General features: G+C 46.6%; 2 protein-coding genes across 2 annotated transcripts in view; one reads left to right on the top strand and one right to left on the bottom strand.

Annotated features, from left to right (window-relative positions):
• Positions 1-10,659, top strand: part of abtb2b (ankyrin repeat and BTB (POZ) domain containing 2b) — a 52,996-nt gene extending 42,337 nt beyond the window's left edge. The window contains exons 5-17 of the mRNA XM_080504692.1: positions 424-589; positions 953-1,042; positions 1,513-1,614; positions 1,705-1,801; positions 2,456-2,591; positions 4,280-4,554; positions 4,635-4,813; positions 5,227-5,332; positions 6,207-6,309; positions 7,271-7,358; positions 7,454-7,522; positions 9,559-9,672; positions 9,790-10,659. Coding sequence (XP_080360818.1) covers positions 424-589; positions 953-1,042; positions 1,513-1,614; positions 1,705-1,801; positions 2,456-2,591; positions 4,280-4,554; positions 4,635-4,813; positions 5,227-5,332; positions 6,207-6,309; positions 7,271-7,358; positions 7,454-7,522; positions 9,559-9,672; positions 9,790-10,011 — 1,747 coding nt within the window. The 3' untranslated portion in view covers positions 10,012-10,659. The remainder of the gene's footprint in view (positions 1-423; positions 590-952; positions 1,043-1,512; positions 1,615-1,704; positions 1,802-2,455; positions 2,592-4,279; positions 4,555-4,634; positions 4,814-5,226; positions 5,333-6,206; positions 6,310-7,270; positions 7,359-7,453; positions 7,523-9,558; positions 9,673-9,789) is intronic.
• Positions 10,660-14,213: 3,554 nt separating this feature from the next.
• The window catches only part of brsk2a (BR serine/threonine kinase 2a), a gene marked incomplete at both ends in the record, with an annotated part of 123,252 nt that continues 117,146 nt past the window's right edge, over positions 14,214-20,319 (bottom strand). Inside the window, 9 exon segments of the mRNA XM_080504794.1 lie at positions 14,214-14,236; positions 14,922-15,033; positions 15,035-15,066; positions 16,995-17,061; positions 17,063-17,085; positions 17,218-17,398; positions 19,010-19,133; positions 20,150-20,198; positions 20,291-20,315. Of these exon segments, the coding sequence (XP_080360920.1) occupies positions 14,214-14,236; positions 14,922-15,033; positions 15,035-15,066; positions 16,995-17,061; positions 17,063-17,085; positions 17,218-17,398; positions 19,010-19,133; positions 20,150-20,198; positions 20,291-20,315 (636 nt within the window).

Below are 20,319 nucleotides of genomic sequence, written 5' to 3' on the forward strand. Positions count from 1 at the left end.
GATAGATATGGATATATAGACATAGATAGATATGGATATATAGATAGATATGGATATATAGACATAGATAGATAGATATGGATATATAGATATAGGTCAAAAGATATGGATATATAGATAGATGATATATAGATAGATATGGATATATAGATAGATGAAATATGGATAGATATGGATATATAGATATATATATAGATATGGATAGGTATAGATAGATATGGATAGGTATAGATAGATATATACATAGACCAATAGATATCGGTAGATATAGAGGGATATTGATGGGTAGAGTAGGTAGCTAGATAGGTATAGATGGATATAGATAGACAGATACAGTGGCTATAGATAAATATAGATAGAGAGATAGATAGTTACAGTAGGTATAGATATATATATAATAGAAGTGTCTATCCATCCCTCCAGGCCTGAATGTTGCTTCAGCTCCTTCAAGCGTCTCGACTCCAAATCCGCCACCGACAAGTTCCACCTGGACCTCGGCTTCCGGATGCTGAACTGTGGACGAACCGACCTGATTGGCCAGGCCATCGAGCTGCTGGGGCCGGACGGGGTCAACAGCATGGACGACCAGGTACCGCACGCGCACACACACACACACACACACACACACACACACACACACACACACACACACACACACACACACACACACACACACACACACACACACACACACACACACACACACACACACACACACACACACACACACACACACACACACACACACACACAGATTTACTGGCCCTCGTGGCGCCGGCGCTGGCGAGACGTAAATCCACAGAGTCACAAACAAAAAACAGGCGGCCATGAAACCCGACACCTTCATATTTTCTCCTTGAGGTTTTTTTTGGGGGTTAAAGTTTTTTAAAAAAGCGACGGTAAATCAGCGCGGCGTTCCCGCGGCGGCTAAAAGCCTGACGTCTCTCCGCAGGGCATGACCCCGCTGATGTACGCCTGCGCCGCCGGAGACGAGGCCCTGGTCCAGATGTTGATCGACGCCGGGGCCAACCTCGACGTGGCGGTAAGTGAGCCCCTCCCCCGACCCCCCGCCGCCTACCCCCCGCTACTGACCCCCCGCCACCGACCCCCCGCTACCGACCCCCCGCCACCGACCCGACCCCCGCTACTGACCCCCCGCCACCGACCCGACCCCACACCACCGACCCCCCGCCGCTGACCCCCGCCGCTGACCCCCCACCGCCAATCCCCCGGTTACCGACCCCCCGCCACCGCCCCGACCCCCACCCCGACCCCCCGCTACTGAACCCCCGCCACCGACCCCCCGCTACCGACCCGACCCCCGCCGCCGACCCCCCCCCCCCCCCCCCCCCGCCACGACCACTCGCCACCGACCCCCCGCTAACTACCCCCCCGCCTCCGATCCCCCGCTACTGACCCCCCCCCGCCGGAGACCCCCCGCCCCCGCCCCTCCCCCGCCATACCGCCATCCCTCCGCGGGCGTGATTGCTGACGGCGTCGGTCTCTCGCCAGGTCCCGCCCTGCTCCCCGAAGTTCCCCTCCGTCCACCCCGACAGCCGCCACTGGGCGGCGCTCACCTTCGCCGTGCTGCACGGACACATCTCCGTGGTGCAGGTGAGGAGACGCGCGGTCGTACTTCCTGCCTCCGGAGGTCAGAGGTCAAGGGTGTCTCATAAAAAACCGGTGCCTCCTGCCTTTCCGCAGCTCCTGCTGGACGCCGGCGCCAACGTGGAGGGAGCAGCGGTCCGCAACGGACAGGAGAGCAGCGCCGACACGCCGCTGCAGCTAGCTTCGGCGGCGGGTTAGGGCCACACACACACACACACACACACACACACACACACACACACGTTCTCCAAGTAGTTCACCCACCTGGACTAAATTACATTGATACTTATATTATATCATATATTTCATATTGCATATTGCATGTACATATACATATATTTATACATGTGCAAGTACACTATTATTATTGGTATTATTATTATTATTATTATTATTATTATTACTGATATATATATATTGTTATTGTTTGTTGTTTTATTGCTACCATATTGTTATTGTTATATTATTGCTACCATTATTCGTAGTACTATACACGAGTATTATACACTGTTACACATTGTTATTATCTGTATTATTATTATTATTATTATTATTATATAATGCCTACTTCTAATGGCTCTGCCACTGCACCTTACTATCTATTTATTTATCTTGCTTTGATCTCCTGCTTATTTCTAAGTGCCCATGTTCCGTTCTGTGTTTTACTTTGTCTTATACCCAGATATTTAGATTTTTTACTTTTATTACTATTCTATTGTATTTTATAATATTCCTATGTACCGGATTGCTGCAACAAGACAATTTCCCTTTGGGGAAGAATAAAGTAATTATCTATCTATCTATCTAATGACAACACAACACAACAACACTTTGTTTACGTGCTCAGGTAATTACGAGATGGTGAGTCTCCTGCTGGCGCGAGGAGGCGACCCTCTGTCCAAACTCCACGAGGGAAACGCCCTGACGGCGTCCCTCTATGAAGACATGAACTGCTTCAGCCACGCCGCGGCGCACGGCCACCGGTGAGTTTCCTTTATTTATTGAAAATAAACTTCTTAAAAGTTAAGGACCTTGTCGACTTAAATTTTTTTTGATTATTACGTGGAAAGCAAAACAAAAATTGCCAAACGATGTTCAAGATCATTTTGTTGAGGAGAAAATACGGACGTCGTCGGAACAGAAATGTCAAACTGTGGAACTCTTTAAGTGTGGAATTTAAATGTTTAAATGTTTACAAATGTAAGAAAATGTACAAAGACAAAATTCTGAGAGACTATGAAAAGAATTGAAAAAAAAAAATATATATATATTTTTTTGACTGTAACTGTTGAACTGTAAGAAAAAGGAGGCTCTACTCGGGGAGCTCCGCCCACTTCGGGGTGTTCGCTTGTTTGTGAAGTGACGGCGCCGGAGGAGCGAGAAGCTTGTGGACGCCAACTGGCGGCAAAACTCCCCCACCTGTTTGTGTGTGTGTGTGTGTGTGTGTGTGTGTGTGTGTGTGTGTGTGTGTGTGTGTGTGTGTGTGTGTGTGTGTGTGTGTGTGTGTGTGTGTGTGTGTGTGTGTGTGTGTGTGTGTGTGTGTGTGTGTGAACACAACGTAGACTCAACACCTCACATTCCTCACTGAGGGTGATAGATTATGTAATCAGAGGAGCCGACTGCGGGGTCACACCGATGGGGAAAGTGTGTGTGTGCGTGTGCGTGTGCGTGTGCGTGTGTGTGTGTGTGCGTGTGTGTGTGTGTGTGTGTGTGTGTGTGTGTGTGTGTTCGTTTAAACGACAATGGCGCTCAGAGCCACTGAAAATGTAACTTTTTTCAAAAGCTGTCCTTAAAAAAAAAAAAAATCAGTCTCCATGGAAACAGGGGGAAACTAAACTCTTTGAAACAGTGCTGTTTCCCATGTAAAGGGCCAAGTTTTTGAAATGCGAATCAACTTTTTTCGAGAAATTGCTCCGTCTCTGTGGAAGCTTTCTGTGGAACCTTTTGAAAATGGTCGATTCCGGTGGAAAATAGGAAAATGCAATTTTTTGAACATGTTCTATTTTATTTTTTCTTGTAAAGATAAAGAGAAATGAATGAACAAAAGAAAAGAGCAGAAAAGAAAGAAAAGAAAAAAAATGTTCTGTTTGCATAGAAACAGGGCAAAATGCAACTTTTCAAAATTGCGCCGGCTTTTTGAAAATTCTCCGTTAACAATTCTGCCTGTTTAAACACAACAGTTTGAAAACACCCGCTCTCTGTGGAAATGGGGAAAATGCAACTTTTATAAAAAAAAAAAAAAAAAGCACTGTCACCAATGAGAAAGGCAAATTTTCGAAAACGTTCCATTTCCTTGTAAACTGGGAAAACTCAAGTTTTTGAAAATGCAGCTTTTCAGAAATGCTCCCTCTTCATGGAAATGGGAGGAAAATGCAACTTTTAAAAAGATCCTCAGACTCTGTGGTAACACAACCTTCCAAAATAAATGCTCCGTCTCCATGGAAACAACTTTGAAAACAGCGTTGTAACTACTTCTTCTGCACATGCTCAGTAGAGCCAATCGGAACAAAGTTTCCTCCGTTGCGTCGCGACTCCCCGTCCTTATTCTCCTGGGACTCGGTGCTTTTATTTTGACAGTCACCGTAACATCGATCCAACTTGGCGGTTTAACCACAGTAACGAACAGCAGCACCCTCTAGTGGCCCAACCTGAACACTGCGCTTCCCCTCAGGAACGTCCTGCGGAAACTGCTGACTCAGCCTCAGCAGGCCAGAGAGGAGGTCCTGTCGCTGGAGGAGATCCTGGCCGAGGGCGTGGAGGACGAGGAGGCGGGGCTCTGTCACTTCCTGCCTCTCTCCTCCTCCTCCAATGGCGTGGCGGCGGCGGCGGCGGAGGCGGGCGGCGTCCCCAGGCTGTGCAAGGCCAGGATGAAGGCGCTGCAGGAGGCGAGCTACTACAGCGCCGAGCACGGCTACCTGGACGTCACCATGGAGCTGCGCGCGCTAGGTAACGCCTCCGCCGGACGCCATGTTGGTTTGTTTCCCCCACCTGGTGTAACGTGGTGCCCCCACCCCCGCGTCCTCAAGGCGTGCCCTGGAAACTTCACGTGTGGCTGGAGTCCCTGCGCTGCGCCCAGCAGCAGTCCCGGGCCGGCGTGGCGCTCTCGCTGCTCCGGGAGTTCGCCACCATCCGGGAGGAGGACTACTGCGAGGAGCTGGTCGCCGCCGGCCTGCCGCTCATGTTCAGCATCCTGCGGACCACCAAGGTGCCGACCCCCCCCCCGCCGCCAGCCGCCGACCCCCCGCTACCGACCCGACCCCCCCGCCGCTGACCCCCCGCTACCGACCCCTCGCCGCCGACCCCCCCACCGCTGACCCCCTGCTACCGACCCGACCCCCGCCGCCGACCCACCGCCACCGACCCCCCCGCTACCGACCCGACCCCCCACCACCGACCCCCCGCCGACCCACCGCCACCGACCCCCCCGCTACCGACCCCCCCGCCAAAGACCCGCTGACCCCCGCCTCCGACCCTCCCGCCGCCGACCCCCCCGCCGCCGACCCCCCGCCGCCGACCCCCCAGGCTTCCGACCACCGGCCAACGTTTTCAACAATCCGCTTCGTTGGCGAACTGACCATTTTTTTTTTTTTCTGTTTGTTTTTCTCGCTTCCGATCCAGAATGACGCCATCATCCAGCAGCTGGCGGCCATTTTCAGTCACTGTTTCGGCCCGGCGCCGCTCCCCGCCGTCCCCGAGGTGAAGGCCACGCTCTCAGCGCAGCTGGGTAAGGAAGCCATGAAATATATATGAAAATAATGTCGGAAAAATACTTTTTCACGAAGGTCTTAAAACGTATTACATTTAGAAATCTGCATCTGAATCTTTTTTTTTTTTTTTGTCTCAAAAAGGTTTATATATAATATTGTAGGCCTTAAGTTTTTTTTGTGTTCTCTAATCTGATTGGTTAATGTCTTTGAACCAAGACAACAATGAACCAATCAGATGCAGAGGAGGGTGGGGCTTTATGATGAGTAAATATTATTGATGGATTTCATTCGCTAAATAAAAATACAATTTATATGAAATGAAATACAATTAATATTAAATTAAATAAAATGCAGTAAAATGTATAGAAAATGTAATTAATACAATAAAATGTACGCAATTAAATTAACACAATAAAATACAATTAATTTAAATGTAATAGAATTGAATTAATTTAATTGCAATTGAATTAATTTAATAGCAATTAAATTACATTAATGTTAAATTAAATTAAATACAATAAAATGTTTCGGTTTGATTTTTAAAAAAAGCCCAAATTGTGTATTTTTCTCCAGCATCAATACACAACTGAACATAAGTGTATGAATATTAATGAGATAGTCTGTACTTTTTATTAAGTCCTCAGAAGAACAAACGACAAGGAGGCTACTTAAACTGTTCAGCAGTAATGTTTTAAGAAAAAGGATTATTGTATTGCTAAATATTTAGTTTCTATTAAATAAAACCCCAGACTCCTTTATAAAGTAGTTTATTAAAACGTTTAAAAGGTGTATATTCTATCAGTGTTAAAATTATGGAGTCAGAGCGCGAGGTCCCGAGTCTGATGATGAATTGATTGAATTGTCCTCGTCCTCGTCCTCGTCCTCCTCCAGACCCACACTTCCTGAACAACCAGGAAATGTCCGACGTGACGTTCGTGGTGGAGGGGAAGCCGTTCTACGCGCACAGAGTCCTTCTGATCACCGCCTCCGACAGGTGAGTGCACTTCTGCTCTCGAGACGGGCGATTTCTGGAAAAGACGGCTGAAAAAATAGTGGACGTGTTTCTTAAAGCCTCTAAAATATGTCATAACGTCCATCGCAACTTGTCACCGTCTAATTTGGTCTAAATTCACATTTTTTTCTACAAACTATAGCGAACTATAGGCTCCAGTACACGACTCGCAACTGACTTCTGGTTTTCTATTCCGCCCGGTAACGAGAGGCAACGCGATTGGTCAGTTGACACCATGTGGTTGATGTCTTTGGGAACACGGCCTCTGATTGGTTCGTTATTCTCCGACTCATCCTGATGCCTTCAAATGCCGAAGTAGAGAGGAGGAACCTCCTTTCCACATGCTGAGGAATTTTATATACATAAAATTATATACAGGGTTCTATGGAACTATGATTGATCTAATTTTGTATCTAACTTTTAATTTCTAAAATGTTGACACTGAATATCTGTATATAAATTAAATTAAATTAAATTACGACCTCCGCACTGGCCACCAAGCAAATTCATTTTGGACACCCAGGATTTTTGGACGGACGCCCAAAAGGAAAATGTTATGAAAAGTTTCTCGCTCTCATTTTGATGTTGATAATTTTTGGAAATGTCAGAAAATAGAGAAGGTGTTTGTTGTTGTTGTTGTTTAACTGAAGTGTAACTGAAAAATTAAGACAAATGATGAATATGAGCTCCCGTAAGAGCTTATATATTTATAAAAAGAAAACAAAAAAACAGTTTTAGGCCGTTTCCATAACGACAGTGTCAAAAAGTTGTACTTTTAAATGCGAGACATTTTCCAAAAAGTACAATTTTCGCTGCTGATCTGCTGGAGAAACACAAAATTCCGAAAATATACTAAACTGAAAAAGACTGGTTTATAAAAGTGTTTTTTTTTTTCCAAAAAAAGATTCAAGTAAAAATTTTAAAAAGCTGGTCTTGTCTCCAGGTTCAAGTCTCTGCTGGCGTCTCCCGGTCCGGACGGCGGCTCCAGCAAGCGGATCGAGATCAGCGACGTCAAGTACAACATCTTCCAGGTTAGCGCCTCTCGTTCCTCGGCCTCGACTCCGCCAAAACGTCCCACCAAACATTTAAGCTAAACGCCGCCGCTTGTCCTTGTGCCGCCCCGCAGATGATGATGTCATACCTGTACTGCGGCGGAACCGAGTCGCTGAAAACCAAAGTCCCCGACTTGCTGGAGGTGAGACGTCTTTGACTTCAATGTTGCGCAACGCGTGTCACTTCCGGTCGCCGTGGCGTCGGCGTGTTTCCATTTCTTCACTCGGGTCATGTGACTAAGAAGCGACTTGATGGGAACTGATGACGAGGCGGAATTTCCCCAAAGAGGGTGTGAATGACGACACCGGAGACTGAATCATGAATCAGGAAGGTTAAACGAGGGCGATTTTGGAATAGAATCGGGCATTTTGGGGGAAAAATCTGAATTTCGATTGGATTTTATTTCCTCAATTGACTTAAAAATGACGCCATAGATCAGATATATTGTCAAAAGTACCTTTAGAGTTCAACAACTGCAAAATAAAAAGTAAATGAGGCTCGGTCATTCAACAAATTCAAGCTTTTTTTTTAACGAAAAAAAAAAAGAAAATCCAACTAAATCCACTAGATTTTTCAAAATAAGACTTCCTTTTGAGTTGTCGGTATGTATGTGTGTGTAAGAGACTTTTAGTGTGTGTTTATTTTGGTGTGTTTCGTGTGTGTGTGTGCTGAATTTTACGACTCAAGGTGAAACATGAGGCTTGATTGTAAAAAAAATGTTGGCAGGTGGCGCCGTTGAGCCGTTTTGTCACATGGGTCTGATGTGTGTCATGTGACCTGCCGGTGCTGTTTCTGGCCTGTCGTCCACATGAGGCGTGTTAAAACAGGTTTTTTTTTTTTTTTTAAACACGGTTCTCAGAGTGGGGAAATTGTAAAACCCCGGCTCGTGCAAAGAAGGAAAAAAAAAAAAAGATGAAGTAATCACCCCCGCGGTCTGTGATGTCATCAAATAACCACAACAATCAGGGACTACAAGCTGCAGAAGCTACAAGAAAATTCAACTAAATCCACCAGATCTTTCAAAATAAGACTTCCTGTTGAGTTGTCGGTATGTGTGTTTGTGTAAGAGACTTTTTTGCGCGTTTATTTTGGTGTGTTTCGTGTGTGTGTGTGCTACATGACGCTAACAGCAGGAAGAGACCATAGACCTATAGAACTAGAACTATATACAGGTTTATGAGCAGGATTCTACTTCTAAAGTTCTATCTGCTGTCTTCTTCTGCGTTTTTGTTGTGTTTGGTGGAGTCACAGTGCCCCTAAAGGCCTGACAGGTGTACTGTGATTTTTATCTTATTTTTTATTTTAGTCCTATTTTATTTTATTTTACTTATTATATCGTTCATATGCACCTTATTTTAACTGTTTGACTGTTTGCACTACTTTTTTAAATACGTTTTTTTTTTAATGCCTTTTTTACCGGTTGCTAAGCAACGACATTTCGTTGCCAGTTCCTCACTGTGTGATGTACTGTGCAATGACAATAAAGCAAGTCTAAGTCTTATTATTACTTTCTACTGTAAATACTTTTGGCCCTTAGAGTTCTTGATAGTCGTTGTATATAAGATTCCTCTACTCTTATCTAACTGTTTGCACATTTCTTGTCTTTCACTACTCATGAGTCCTTAAGAGCAGAATGTAACAAGTTCATTTCTCCTTTGTGAGATCAATAAAGGCTTGTCTTGTTGTGTCGTGTCGTGTCGTGTCGTGTCGTGTCGTGTCGTGTCGTGTCGTGTCGTGTCGTGTCGTGTCGTGTCGTGTCGTGTCGTGTCGTGTCGTGTCGTGTCGTGTCGTGTCCTGTCCTGTCCTGTCCTGTCCTGTCCTGTCCTGTCCTGTCCTGTCCTGTCCTGTCCTGTCCTGTCCTGTCCTGTCCTGTCCTGTCCTGTCCTGTCCTGTCTTATCTACATGGAATCGTCGTGTTGAGCCGAGTTCATAGTGACGAGTGGACGGAATCGTTTTTGGGAGGAAAAAAAGATAATTCTCCTCGTCGTGTGTCTGAAACCCTCAGACACTTGTTTTAAACTGAATTCCAACAGTGGATTTGATTCCCAGGTTATTATTTCACTATTTTTTTTTACCAGTGGGACTCACTTAAGGATTTAATCGCCTGGTTTAAATAAAAAAATTTGTTTATTTGTTTGTTTACAGTGTCTGACCCTCGTGTGTCTTTTTGTCCCGCAGCTGCTGTCGGCCGCCGGCCTCTTCCGTCTCCGGGCGCTACAGCGACACTGTGAACTCGTCTGCTCGCGGCACATCGACCCCGACAACGCCGTCAGCATCTACAAGGCCGCCAAGGTAACAACAACAACAACGACGACGACGACGACGACGACGACGACGACGACGACAACAACGCCGCCGCTACGGTGAAAATTAAACTTTTTTTTTTTTTTCTCCTCCCGTCCAAATCAGGCGCACGGCTCGGCGGAGCTGAGCTCGTTCTGCGAGGGCTACTTCCTGCAGCAGATGCCGGCGCTGCTGGAGCGCGAGAGCTTCAGGGGCCTCCTGCTGGGGCCCCGGCGGGGGGGGGGCAGCCCCACGCCGCCCCACGGCCGGGGCGACGCGCCCCTGGAGGAGCTGGAGGCCGCGCTGGCCCGCCGGCTACGCTCGCTCTACGTCACCTCCAGGGTGTGACACCACCCTCCCCCACTCCCCCCCCCCCAGACGACTTTGGACTCCTCGCCAAGCGTTTCAATACTTCGAGACAAGATCTCCTTCCAAACGCAGGAATATACGACATGTTTATGAAGAAAGAATTTTGTTTTTTGTTTTTTTTTCTCTCACCGTGAAGCTCAGGAAGCTTCAATGGAAACAAGATGGACGCGACACTGCCGCCCTCTGGTGGACAATCCGTGTCATTGCCTGGGAGGGACTGAAAAGGAGTCACGTGGTGCAGCCGTGCTGGACTTCTCGCTTTCTACCTTTTCTTTTTTTTAATTAAAATAAAATGCAAGAGTGTGAGTTAGGAGGCCTAATACCTGCTTTAAAAAAAAAAAAAAAAAAAAATGTTTTTCCTTCTACGACTACAAACAAAACACTTTGCTGAGAAGTGGGTTTGACATAATTCTATTTAATAAGATTAGAAGAAAAAAGAAAGACGTGAGAGTATTTAATGGGGTGTTTTTTTTTTTTTTTTTTTAACCCAGTGATTAATTATTAATTATTGTTCAGTTGTTTCTACAGTTCGTTAAGCTTCCGGGTTTCATGCTTCATCCACAGGTACAGAAAAACAACTCAAGCTTGTTTTAAAGGCTGAATATTGTAATAAACCTGGCAAACAAACTGGGTTTTGTTCTGTTTTTAATTGCTCTTGTCGATTTAACCCGTCGACACGAGAACAAACTCCTCACAAAGAGTTTTATCACCTTTTTTTTTTACATTAAAACAATTTAAAGAGAAATTCTGACGCGTTGGAGCAGGACGATTTTTAGGGTGTCAAACATCACGAATAAGCTTTTAAAAAATTTTTTTTTTAACGTTTCACTGTATTTTGCACCAGTTCCTAAAGAAATATTGGATTTGAATGGAGATCGTTGTCATTTTCAGTACGAACTCTTTGGTTTTGTGAAAATATAAAGGTTTTGATCACATTTATGCTGCGAGACTCTTCAAAGCTTCATTTTAAAGGTCATTACGGCGCCGAGAGGATGAATCAAGTAAAATGTTTGACATTGTTGCTTTAAGGGGAATAACCTTTTTAAATATAGATATATAATTTAAAAAATAGGTCAATATAAATAATGGTTTGCACTCCGTCCCCAAAGCGCTTCACACTGTTAATCATGTCAGCTGTTGGGAGAGCTTTAACGCTTCAGTTTTGCCCAAGGACACTTGACAAGTAGAATTGAACCAGCAACCTTCCGATTGAGGTTGAACCTGTGAGCACATTTAAAAAAAAAAAAAAAAAAAAAACATTGGTATCTTTAGAAAACACTTTGGAATCTCTGGAAAATCTGAGGTTGGATTCCCAGAGCGGAGAGGTCAATGACCTTTGACCCCCAACATAATGTGAATGAAAACAAGGTGACTCAATGTACAGTATATAAGTAAGTAATAAATTACAGCTATAGAGGATTTGCTTTGGCTCTAATCCAGCTGGCCGGAGGGACGTCGACCCACCAGACCTGCAAAATCCCAAAAAAACCTAGAAAATGCAATAAAACGACACTTTTAACGACGTGGATGAGCTCAGAAATGTTCATTAATTAAATTAATTAATTAATTCAGTTAAAGCTCCTCGACCAGAATCCACAAATCAAACATTGAGGATGCAGTTTTAGTTGTTGATGTAAATCTCTACTACGTTTTCAATAAATAGAATTTAATTTGTAGCTGCACTCAGACAAGCGCGTATTTCCAGCATGTTTATTCACACAAGCCAGTTTGTTGACGTCATCTGCGTGGCGGAAACGCTCGAAGAGTCCCGAAGCGAGATCCCGTTTTGATCGCGAGATCTCGCGAGATCCCGCGAGATCTCGATTCCCCAGGGTAAAACGATTAACGATCGTCTCTACACACAGTTAAAATCCGTCTCGTGGCTTGAAGACTCTTCGTTAGAGAACATCTTTTAATTATACGAGACTATTTCAGGCTGATTTGGTCAAACCTTGATATTTTCGCTGGATCCGCCGCGACGCCATCTTGGATTTCCCAGAAACCCTTGCGGCGGATTTCCCCCAAGATGACGTCGGTTAGCAAACTTTTTTTTTTTTTTTTTTAGTTAGGAACACACAAGTTTGTTGGTAAACATATCAACTTTGACGTGATCGAGTTAGGAAACTGGAAATTATTATAAATTATTTGTCTTGTTTTCCTGTTTGTTTATTCTATGTGATTCCTTTTATGGGAAGTTTATTTTAAAACTTTTTTTTTTTTTCTGGTCGAGTAACTTTAATGAAAATAACGACAATCGCACACAAATTTAAACCTTAAGACAAAAAAAAAAACAACTCACTTTCTTACCTTTTTTTCTTTCCAAACACGACAAAACTTTAAAAGATGAAAGCCGACACACCATAACTGAATGAGTTTATTTGTTTCAGCACTGAAGATGCTCACAGTTTATGTCTTACGGGGGATTTACATCAGTCAGTTTAGTTTCCCGAGCCGTCGCGTGTCCTTTTAGTGCTGCTCGCTTTCTCCCTCGTAGAAAACAGAAAGGTTGGGTGAACGTCGTGGGGGTTTGGGGGGGGGGGGGTATTGCTTTGTGTTGTCGGGGGCACCGGCCTCAAACATCCCGGTGCCTCCCGAGTCCAGAGAGACGAACGGAGTCCATAAAGAAACTTTGTTTCAGGAGATCAGGACGAGGGAGGGGAAGATTTACAAACACACACACAAAAAAACAAAAACAACAACAAAAAAAAGGCCTGAAATCAAGCAGAGAGGGGTAAAAAAAAAAAAAAAAAAAAAAAAAGGAAAAAGGGGGCGGGGCTTGAATTGAGGCGTGGATGAAAGGCTGAGAGAAGAGTGAGTTTTGGCGGGATAATAACAGTAAAGCCATGCAAAGAAAAGCTCATGTTCCACATGCACACAGCGATACAAGCTAAAAGCAGAGAGCAGGAACCCCAGCGTGGCCGAGAAGACAATCAACCCCCCCCCCCTCTGTCTTTTGTCTGTATTTACAGGGAGAAGAAGAAGAAGTCCCCCTCCTCCTCCTCCTCTTCCTCCTCCGGCCGACACGATAATATAAAACTGACAAATATCAATAGAAGAGCATTTCCCCTCAACAAAAAGAGGCTAAAGTCTACATTCTTAAATTACTGGTAATCTTTTTTTTTTTTTTTTTTTAATCTTTTTAACTTCTTCAGAAAATTCTCACAAATTCTCAGCAGATTCTGGTAAGTCGGACTCCCCCCCCCAAAAAAATGTTTTTGTTGTTTTTTTGTTAACCGTTTTCTTCAAATGTCCCATTTTACGAACACACAAGAGGGTAATAAATAACATTCAACTGACCTAACAGCTCGGTTCATATAAATAGTCAAGTTATAATAAATTAGGAAATCAAACAGTGAAGTTGAACAAACAGACATGAATAAATAAGGACGATACAAAAATATCCACAATTGCATTTATCATTTTTTTTGTTGTCTTGATTTCAAAGTTCTGCTCTGGTTTCTGCTGGTAAAGTGAGACTGAAAGAGAAGAGGGACGAGGAACGAGGAACGACGGGACGAGTTTGAATCCGGTGATTTTTAAACGGCGACGGAAAAGAACGGCGAAACAACGGGGAATGGCGTCACGGCGAGACTTTTTTTGTCTTTTGTTTTACATTAAAAAATGATTTCTGTACAACAGAATAGATCATTCATTTTTAAATACCCATAATTCCCCCCCTCCCTCTCACCCCGACCCCCCCCCCCCCAAAAGATTCAGTCCATTTGCAGCAAGAGTGTGAAATCTAATAAAGTATCTCAAACTCAGTTCGTCACAAAGAAAGAACATTAGAAAGCAAAACAAATACAATCCAGCAAAAACATCCGCGTCGGCAAAACTCGCGTCTCTCCTCTCTTCTTCTTCTTCTTCTTCTTTTAATGTTCGTCATTGTTGAAACATCCAGAGTTTTTTTTTTCTGTGCATACCTGCGGGGTGTGTGTGTGTGTGTGTGTGTGTGTGTGTGTGTGTGTGTGTGTGTGTGTGTGTGTGTGTGTGTGTTTTCAAGTGGAGTCGTGACGCAGAGAGGAAGATGAAGATGAAGGGTCTGTGTTTTCCATGGTAACCCCCCCCCCCTCCCCCCACTCCTCTAAAAAACGAGTCCTCCGTCAACAAATGTCCGTGGAGGAAGAGGAGGTGGAGGAAGAGGAGGGTGGGGGGGGGGGCAGGAGGAAGGAGGAAGGACTCTAATAGGTTTTCTGGATGATTCCTGGTGTCAGAAACAAGTGAGGTCGTTACACAAAGTTAGCAGCAGCAAGAAAAAACACAACAAGAGGCCATTAGATGATCGGGGGGGGGGGGGGGGGGGGGGGGGGGGGGGGGGGGGGGGGGGGGGGGGGGGGGGGGGGGTGGGGGGGGCGGGGTGGAGGTGTAGTATGGAATCGGAGAGTGGAATGGACTGAAGCGTGGCGCAAAACGCCGTCGGTGAAAACGTCCCCCGCGGAGGCCCCGTTTCCACGATTTCTCGTGAAAACGTTCACGTGGTGCTTTTATTTTGACAGTCACCGTGATAACAATCCCACTTGGTCGTCTGTACGCTAGAATGTGTTTCTTCCCATTGCTAATGCTTAGGTGTGTGTGTGTGTGTGTGTGTGTGTGTGTGGTTTCATTACAAAACTAAGCCGGCGCCCACTAGTGGCCAGACATGAACACTACACCACATTCCTGCAGTTTCCATGGGAAACGGGCGTCGTTTTGAGGAACGTCGTGACGCAAACGGCGCCTCAGATTTCTCTCAATATATTTCTCTATCTATATAAAAGTCTTTATTATATATAAAATATGTGTTTATTTATGTACACCTCGCTATGTGCAGATAACATTCTCTCTCTCTCTCTCTCTCTCTCTCTCTCTCTCTCTCGTCTCGGGGGGTTCTACGACTCCTCCAGCGCCACCGGCCATCTTGGCTCGCTCTCGGCCCGCGGCGGCGGGGAATTTGACGTCGTTACTGTCGGGCTCGTGCCTCCGGACGTGGACGGGGGAGGGGCAGTACTTGGAGGGCGTGGCGCACCGGGTACGACACCTGTCCGTTCTTCTCGTCTGAAAAGAGGCGTTTCATCACATCAAAGACGTTTCTTTGGAGGGGAGATCAAAGCGGGGCAGAAGGAAGGAAGGAGGGGGGGCAGGGTGGAGACGGGAGAAGCTGATAAAGCGGCGTCCTCGCACAAATCGCTAATTCCAGCTTTTTATTTTAATTCCCCTCTTCAGTTTCTGTTCCGTTCGATTGTCCCTTGTGAGATTCCGTAGTTGCTGTTGCACTTTTGCTTAAATCTGATTTAAAGCTTGAATTTGTTGAACGACGGAGCCTCGGTTACTTTTCCATGCCGAGTTTCAAAAAATGGTCAAAATTCAACTATATATTACAAAAAAAGGGGAAATAAAGTAAAGTAGGTACGTCAGCCATCGCTTTGAGGGAAAAAAAAGACAAAAAAATAAAAAAACAACAAAAAAAACCAGCAAAACGTTAAAAGAGGGAAGTAAACGGAAGAAAATTAGAAAGAAATATGAAAAATATAAAAAAGGAGGAAAAAGAAAAAGCAAAAAGAGAAAAACGAAAAAAAAACTTAAAAAAAAACAGCAATAAATGTAATAAAATTCATCTAAACTTCCTGAGAGACGTCGGAAATAAACCTCCAATGTTTTCTGACTCCAGATGAATTTAATTTGGTGGAAAATCGTGAAAAAAAACGTCAGTTTTGATCGTCGAGGCTGCAGAAGCGCCTCCATCCAGCAGAGGGCGCCATCGTCAAGCGGATGAACCAGCGAGCCTCTCCAGAGCAGAAGAGCAGGAACCCTTTTCCTCTCCTCTTTTTTTTCTCTCTCCATCCTCCCGGACTCTGAGAGGTGAACTGGTTCCTACTGATCCTGAAACTGTTGAGAAAAGCTTCTGGTGACGTGGTGAAGTTCAACGCTTGAGGCGGGAAACCGCACGACTTCTTCTTCTTCTTTTATCTATTTTTTTAAAAGGGTTAAAAAAAAAAAAAAAAAAAAAAAAAAAACGACAGTCGGACGCTTGAAAACGTCTTCACCGGAGCGCGAGAGAAGACCGCTCAGGTGCGGCGCAGTGCATTTGTGGGAGTGCACTGAGGTTGCAGTGGTGGTGTTGCCATGGCGACGGTCTCTCCGGGCGATCGGGTCTTTGGAAGCAAGAAGTTAACGGAATGCGACCTCGGCTCTCTTGCCCGACGTCGACTCTGATCGCCCGGCTAGATGACGTCTGACCCCGCGGCCCGGAGAGGAGGAGGAGGAGGAGGAGGGGAGGGGAGGAGAGGAAGGAGAGAGAGGAGGAGGGAGAGGAGAGGAGGAGAGGAGGGGAGGAGGAGGAGGAGGAGAGGGGGGAGGAGAGGAGGAGGAAGAGGAGGGAGGAGAGGAGGAGGAGGAGGGAAGAGGAGGAAGACGAGGAGGAGAAGGAGGAAGAGGAGGAGGGGGGAGGAAAGAGGAGGACGAGGAAGAGGAGGAGAAGGAGGAAGAGGAGGAGTGGAGGAGGAGGAGGATGAGGAGAAAGAGGGAGGGGAGGGGAGGAGAGGAGGAGGAGGAGAGGAGGAGGAGGAGAGGAGGAGTGGAGGAGGAGGGGGAGGAAGAGGAGGGGTGGAGAGGAGGAGGAGGAGGAGGAGGAGGAGAGGAGAGGAGGAGGAGGAGGAGGGGGAGGAGAGGAGGGGGGAGGACAGGAGGAGGAAGAGGAGGGGAGGAGAGGAGGAGGAGGAGGAGGAGAGGAGGAGGAGGAGGGGAGGAGGAGGAGGAGAAGACAGGAGGAGGAGGAGGAGGAGAGGAGGAGAGGAGGAGGAGGACACCGCTCGGAGGAGAAGAGAACAGCTCGGGAAAAAGAGAGAGAGGCAGGACTTCTAGCTCAGCTGAGAGAGTTTAGGTGGGATGGATGGATGGATGGATGGATGGATGGATGGATGGATGGATGGATGGATGAAGCGGGAAAGGTGAAGAAGAGAAGAAAGGGCGAGTTCTTTACTCACCGGAAAGCTGCTGGACTCCGGGCTGGTCATGTGTGCTTAACAACTGGCTCTGAATCGTCTCCACCACCCCGCTTGAAGCGCCGGCTGGGTCCTGAACACACACACACACACACACACACACACACACACACACACACACACACACACACACACACACACACACAGGTGAGGGTGTGGGTGTGGATGTGGGTGCGGGTGTGGGTGTGGACGGGTGGTGTGGTACCTGAGAGCAGGGTGAAGGTGACGGAGTAGATGCCGTTCTCCTTGGTGGCGGCCGTGCTCTCCGTGTAGGTGATGTCCACCTGGAACTTCACCGGCTTCTGGAAGACTGTCGGTCCCGCCGTGGACTTGTACTCCGCCCGGAAGCTGGTCTGGGAGATCACACTGTGGCTCAGGCTGGGGATCTGTGGGGGGGGGGGGGGGGTCCAAGAGCAAGACATCATCGGTCTCTTCCCAGATAGACGATTCCCAGATAGACGATTCCCTGATAGACGCTTCCTAGATAGACAATTCCCAGTAGAAGATTCCCAGTTGGATGCTTCCCAGATAGACGCTTCCCAGATAGACGCTTCCTAGATAGACTCTTCCTAGATAGACGATCCCAGATAGATGCTTCCCAGATAGACGCTTCCAGATAGACGCTTCCCAGATAGACGCTTCCTAGATAGACAATTCCCAGTAGAAGATTCCCAGTTGGATGCTTCCCAGATAGACGCTTCTCAGATAGACGATCCCAGATAGACGCTTCCTAGATAGACGATTCCCAGATAGACGCTTCCCTCGATAGACGATTCACAGATAGACGCTTCCCAGATAGACGCTTCCTAGATAGACGATTCACAGATAGACACTTCCCAGATAGACGATTCCCAGAAAGACAATTCATTTTGACACTTCCCAGATAGACAATTCATATTTAGACGCTTCCCAGATAGACGATCCCCATTTAGACGACTCATCATAATAAGGGAATTATTTGTAACATTTCAGTGACAAGGATGAATAGTAGTAGAAAAAATAAATAAAAAGCTGGGAAATAGTTTTCTTTATTTAGAAACTTGTTGTGTGAATAAAGAATACATACTATACTATAATAAAAAATACATTATAGTTCATCCCACGTCACTGAAATGTCGTCTAACTGGAATCGTCTATCTGGGATGAAACCAAATAATCACTATGTAGGAACAGAAATGTCGAATATAGACGCAAGTAATTGGATTACATATATTTATATATACAGGAAGTGGATGGTGTTAAATGTTTTACCACACGCCGTGCGAATGACAAGGTGAATAAAGGTTCATTAAAATCCGCTCCACATGCCACGAAAACCCGGCGGAGATTAGCGCCTCGGGGGAGTGGCCGCGCACGCCACGGAGACTTAAGCTAATGTAATCATGAGTCATCCGACAACGCCGCGCTCCCCCACTCACCTGTTACAGGTGAGGCTCTGAGACGCGTTGCCGTGGCGATGGGGGGGAGGGGGTTTGGCGGTGACGGCACGTGACGCGTTTGGGCGCGAAATACGGGCTTCTTTCGAAGCGCTCTTTCACTCTGGGTGTGGATGGGGTGGGGGTGTGTGGCCTGAAGTTGGTCTGGGGGAGGGCGCCGTCCAATGACGTGCTCTGAATATCAACAACCGGCACCTCGCTCACTTCGAGAAGTGGCCCGACGCTTCGCGCTCCTTGTAAATCGACACGATTAGGAAACACGACGCATGCAGATGGAGGCCGTTTCTCATTTTCTCCGCACCGAGTATCTTAACAAGACGACACGATAACGCTGAGAACACAGGATGGAGGGCAAAGCATCTATATGCTAATGATCCATGTTGATTTTACTCTGACCTCCAGTGGCTCCGCAAAGGGAAGAAAGAGACGAAAGAGACGAAAGAGAAGCGCCGAACTGCCACGTAAATCGGAAGAGTGCTGGCGAATACTAGAGAGAGAAGAGAGAGAGAGAGAGAGAGAGAGAGAGAGAGAGAGAGAGAGAGAGAGAGAGAGAGAGCGTACCGAGAGGAAGGCCTGAACAATGTCTGCCTTGATGGAGCTCAGCGGTTTGTCCTTGATCACGATGAAGATCTGCTCCTCTTTCTCCAGGTTGATAAAGTTACCAAACCAGGACTTTTTGGCAAGTCTGTGAAAGAAAGAAAACAAAACGAAAGATTATAACCTCCCTGAGCCAATATACTATACTTTTTTTTTTCTTCTTCCATTATTCTACCTTGATTTTACCAGAAAAAAAACCTGATTGAGACCAAGCGTCCCTGGACAAGACAAGCAGCAGAACAAGACATAAAAGACATCAAAGTGAAAGAGAAGACAAAGACGGGTCAGGTGCTACCGGCCAGGTGCTACCGGCCAGGTGCTAACCGGCCAGGTGCTCACGGCCAGATGTTAATGGTGAGGTTCTACCGGCCAGGTGCTACCGGCCAGGTGCTAATGGCCAGGTGCAACCAGCCAGGTGCTACCGGCCAGATGTTAATGGCGAGGTTCTACCGGCCAGGTGCTACCAGCTCGGTGCTACCGGCCAGATGTTAATGGCCAGGTTCTACCGGCCAGGTGCTACCTGCCAGGTGCTACCGGCCAGGTGCTACTGGCCAGGTGCTACCGGCCAGGTGTCTACCCGGCCAGGTGCTACTGGCCAGGCTTCTACTGGCCAGGTGCTACCGGCCAGGTGCTACCGGCCAGGTGCTACTGGCCAGGTTCTACTGGCCAGGTGCTACCGGCCCAGGTGTTAACGGCCAGGTGCTGAACTTGTGCGACGTCCCGCTCTTAAAAACCATAGGAGTCAATATGTTGGTCCATCCTTTGCAAATATAATAGCTTCGATGATTCCAGGAGGACTGTCCACGGGGTGGACGAGGTGTCCCCACGGTTCCAAATTGTCCAAAATCTCTTGATACACTTATATGCTGTTGTTCCTGATCACTTTCACTCTGTACTATAGTACTAATATAGTATAGTAGCTACACTACAGTTGAGAGCAAGTGACTTCTTTCAGGAGGAAGAGTCTTCATGCCGAGCTGCTTGATTTAATACGACCGTGACCCTGGAAGTGACTGGAACGTCTGAATTTAATCGTCTGGATAGCGGAGCACATACTTTTTGGCAGTACGGTGTGGCTGCGGTGCCACTGAAAAGAAAACTCACTCTGGGGAAGACTCTGGCGTGAGGCTGGACATCTCCTCTTGCGTGGGAACTGGAGGAGTAAATAAAAATACAACACAAGAGTGGTAGAACGTAGAAAGAACAAATCTGAAGCAGGCGAAGAACAGGAGTTTGCTCTGGTACCTTGCAGTTTCCTGCGGTGGAAGCGTGGC

The sequence above is a fragment of the Blennius ocellaris genome, assembly GCF_963422515.1.
Source record: "Blennius ocellaris genome assembly, chromosome: 11".
Classification (NCBI taxonomy): domain Eukaryota; kingdom Metazoa; phylum Chordata; class Actinopteri; order Blenniiformes; family Blenniidae; genus Blennius; species Blennius ocellaris.